A 4,523-nucleotide genomic window follows, 5' to 3' on the forward strand; every position below is an offset into this window, starting at 1 on the left:
GGCCTTTTGAACCTGCTCACCTGTGCCATCGACCTCCACCTCTAGGTAGACATTGAAGCTTGAAGTTTGAACTATGTTACTTTTTTTTTTTTTTTAAATTGCTATAACAGTGAACGGATACTCTGTTGTAATTTTTAAATTTTTAATTTTTTTTTCTTAATTCGATTTGTTTAAACTTTGAACTTTAATTATAATGTTTTAAATTTTAATAATTTTTAAATTTTAATTTTAATGAAAACTTCAAAACACAATCACTCTAATTTAATTTTTTATGTTTCTGTTTTTAAATTTTAATAATTTAAATTTAATTCTAGTATATTTGCATTGTAAATTTTAATTTACACGATGAGATTTTTTTTTTTTTTTTAACTCTTCCTGTAGGGCAGAAAAACAAAAACAAAAAATGCAAAATAAATTAAAACAGTAACACAACAAGCTGCAAGTGTAAAATGGTTGATTACAACAACATGAGCAGCCACAGTGACACTGATAGTGATAGTGATTATGATATTCAAACAGAAAGTCCTCTTGGATTTGAAATCCCATCAACAATGAATGAAACCCATGGCAGCAGTGCAGCTAGTGTTTCTCCCAATGCAACTACAACTACAACCCTGTCAAAGTCATTGGTAGAATATGCAAAAGGGACGTTTAATCCAAGCAAACCTCTTTTGTTATATGTTACCAAAATCATTGACTCTTCAACTCAACCAAAACCAGGAAAACAAAGAGGTGGGACACGCCATTGGAAATGCAATGTTTGTGGTCATTCTTGGGTTGGGAGTTATAGTCGGATCAAGATGCATCTTTTGGGTGTAGGTGGCAAAGGGGTTCATATATGTTCAACATTAACCATATTGCAAAAATCAGAGCTCTTGAGGATGCAAATGGCAGCAGATGCAAAGGGCAACTTCTCAAGTAAAAATGTCATGGCCCAAGCTCATCAAAATATTGATGAAGCCACAAGCTCCAAAAGAAAAAACAAATAAAAGATATGCCTCCACCATCTCCTGTTGGGACTAAGGGTTCTCGTTCTTGTGCAGTGGGACCAACTCTTACAGGGATGTATGGTAAGTTGAACCGTAATGATACAGATGATGCCATTGGAAAATTTCTTTTTGCCAATGGCATTCCTTTCCATGTTAGTCATTCTCCTTACTACAAGGAGATGATCAAGGCAATTGCAACAGCAGAATCCTCATATGTGCCCCCAAGTGAACATAAGTTGAGGACAGTGATATTAGAAAAGCAAGTGGCAAATATTAATGTGCAAAAGGAAAATTTGAGGCAGACATGGGTGAGGGAAGGTTGTTCTATCGTTATGGATGGGTGGACAGACATTGCCAAATGTTCACTTATCAACATCATAGTTACTTGCCGAGAGGGGCCTTTTTTTCTTAGAGCTATTGATTGTTCTGGAAAGCGCAAAGATGCAGCTTTCCAATTTGAGCTTCTTCGTGATGCTATAGAGGAGGTTGGATCTACAAATGTTGTACAGGTTGTGACAAATGCAGCAGCAATGTGTAGATCAGCAGGATTAATGATTCAAAGTAAATACAGGCATATTTTCTGGACCCCTTGTTGTGTGCATGCACTCAATAATGCATTGAAAGACATTGGCAAAATTGAGTGGGTATCTAACTTGGTGACAACTGCAAGAAATGTGCAGATGTTTATTTGCAATCACCATACCTCTTTAGCCATGTACAGGTCTCATGCGAGGAAGGAATTCCTCAAGCCTATTGATACCATATATGCTAGTTATTTTCTTTTATTAGAGAGGATGTTGGAGGTGCAGTCAGCATTGCAGGTCATGGTTGTGACTCCAGATTGGAACAGATGTGCAGAATCCAAGACAGAGGAAGTAAAGAAAATCAGGATTCAAATATTGGATAATGATTGGTGGACAGATTGTGGTTATTCGGTGTCACTTTTACGTCCTGTAGTTGAGGTCATTCGCTACACTGACACAGATTCTCCTACTCTTGGAGAAATATATGAGACTTTTGATAGTATGTTTGATCAAGTAAGGGTGGCCATTCGTGAGAAAGATCCTTCCTTAAAGTTCTATACGACCCAAATTTGACCCATTATACAACGTAGGTGGGATCGAATGAATACACCTTTGCACATGGTAGCATATGCACTCAACCCAAAATGGTATGTGGCAAGGACTGGTAGAATTCTTCCCATTGAAGATCCAGAGGTCAAAAAGGGATTTCGAGCTGCCATTACAAAGATGTATAGTTCAGAAGAAGGGAGAACAATTAGGAGACAGTGGATTCAATTTGCAAGTCTCAGTGGTCCCTTCAACAAGCATGATGCAAGGGAAGATCACAATCATTTAGGCCAGACTGACCCCATTGGTTGGTGTACCATGCATCGGGATGATGCTCCAGAGATCCAACAACTTGCTATTCGCTTATTGTCTCAGATTGCTAGTTCCTCTGCAACAGAGAGGAATTGGTCCACATATAGCTTCATCCACTCTATCAAGAGGAATAGACTTTCCTCTAGGAGAGTAGAGAAGCTAGTTGCAGTGCACAGTTCTCTACGTCTTTCACATAGGAAGACACCAGAGTATCGGAAGGGACTGGCAACACGATGGGATGTGGATCCAGAGGATAGTGCACAGATAGATGAGGAGGATGGACCAGATGAGTTGCGACATGGTTTGGTTGGAGTTTTGTTGGTTACTCAAGAGAGTGACTCTGACTCAGATACTGACATTCCCATTGATGGTCCTGATGACTTCATGCAGCAGATGGATGTAGAGGACCAATCATTGAGATTGAGTCCTTGATGCTGATTTATCATTTTATTTTCAGTGCTCATTATCCATTTTTACTTTTCAGTGTTAACTTTTGAGTTGTGACACTAGATATTGATGACTTGACTCTTCACTCTTAACTATTTTTGAGTTTGAAACTTTGAGTTATATAAATTTAGTGTTCAAACTTTGAAAATATACTAGTATGTTTTGCTTTCAATTTAGATTCTAGAATGATGAATGATGAATTTAATTTTTAAATCAATGTAGATTGTAGAATGATGAATCATTGAATGATGAATGATAGGGATCAATGTATTTGAATATTCTATTATTGAATTTTAATTTTTTTTTATTCGAATCTCATGGTATGTATGAATAATAATTAATTCAATAATGAGACTTGAGTATGTCATATGAATGATGTATGTATCAAAATGAATGATGATGATGGATAAATGATTCAATTGTCTATTTAATACTTTTATGCTTTCATTATTGAACAATGAATATGAACTTGAATTATATATATATATATATATATATATATATATATATATATATATATTAAATTATATACCTTGATGTCTCCCAGCACCCCTGAAATTTCCCTAAAATTTGAGGGTACTCCCACAAGTCCCCCCTGTGCGTCTCCCCGCACCGGAGTCTTGGTGGAACATTGGAATAAACCCCAGGATCAGGAGAGTGATATCCTTTGGGGAGTATATCCACCTTAAGGAAAGATGTACCAAAGAAGCTAGGACTCACTATAAAGGGGAGAAGTGTAGTCAAGAGGTGCAGAAGATACCGGGGAAAGTTACTCTCCCCAACTATGATGGTTCAACTAAGAGTTCAGCTAGGACATGAGTTCAGAAGCTAGACACTTACTTTCACCTGAACCCCATGCAAGAGATAGACGTTATCCGGTTTGCTATGCTACATCTGGAGGGAGATTCATAGGAGTGGTGGTACCATGACCTGATTACACTTCGGCACATCCATATTACCTCTTACACTAAGTTCACTAGGCGGTTGATCGAGAGGTTTGACAGGAAAGACCCAGAGCTACACTTCAGGGAGTTGGCTCGTTTGAGATAGATAGGCAATGTTGAGGCCTATATCTCGGAGTTACACAGATTGGTGATGATGGTATTTGACATTTTGGAGGCCCGATTGATCACGTTGTTCTTGGAGGGGCTAGCTGAGCCTCTCCATGGTTGGGTGAGGGCATACAAGCCTGTTTCATTGATGTATGCTATCTCCAGGGCTTGGGATATGATTGACGCAGTGCCTAATACCAGGGCCTTCGTACCCACTAGACCCACTGCTCTTCAGGAGGTTCGAGATGTTCGTCGACCTCTGAGGGAGACTGGATGTGGCCAATTGGATGATGAGACTAGGAGGGACCTTAGGAGTAGGAAGTTGTGCTTCACGTGCCAGGAGCCTTGTGCAGCAGGGTAGAAGTGCATCAAGGGCAAGGCCCATTACATTGAGGTGTACTCAGATAGTGAGCCAGAGGAGGAGATCGAGTTATAGGCAGGCCACGGAAATGAGGGGCCACAGATTGTAGGAGATATTACACAGTATTTTGTCACACCTCCTGCACTTCCCTGTGACATACCCCGAAGTGCCCAAAACATGACCATAATGCAGTGTACTCATTCATAAATGCAGCTCAGATCCTCCCTTAGAGACTGAAAACTACGATGGTCGCCTCTTGCATTATACTCGGCCCACAATGGGATCTCTATGT

The 4,523-nt window shown here is 39.3% G+C and overlaps 1 protein-coding gene across 1 annotated transcript; it reads left to right on the forward strand.

Moving 5' to 3' along the window:
- The first annotated feature begins 994 nt into the window (after nt 1–994).
- On the forward strand, nt 995–2,086 carry LOC149253349 (uncharacterized). The gene has a single exon (XM_089454456.1). It carries the CDS (start codon nt 995–997, stop codon nt 2,084–2,086), a length of 1,092 nt encoding a protein of 363 aa, XP_089310582.1.
- Nucleotides 2,087–4,523: the final 2,437 nt, after the last annotated feature.

This window comes from Pinus tabuliformis, chromosome 7, assembly GCF_031772625.1.
Source record: "Pinus tabuliformis cultivar Carrire ecotype Pingquan chromosome 7, CPIR1, whole genome shotgun sequence".
Lineage (NCBI taxonomy): Eukaryota > Viridiplantae > Streptophyta > Pinopsida > Pinales > Pinaceae > Pinus > Pinus tabuliformis.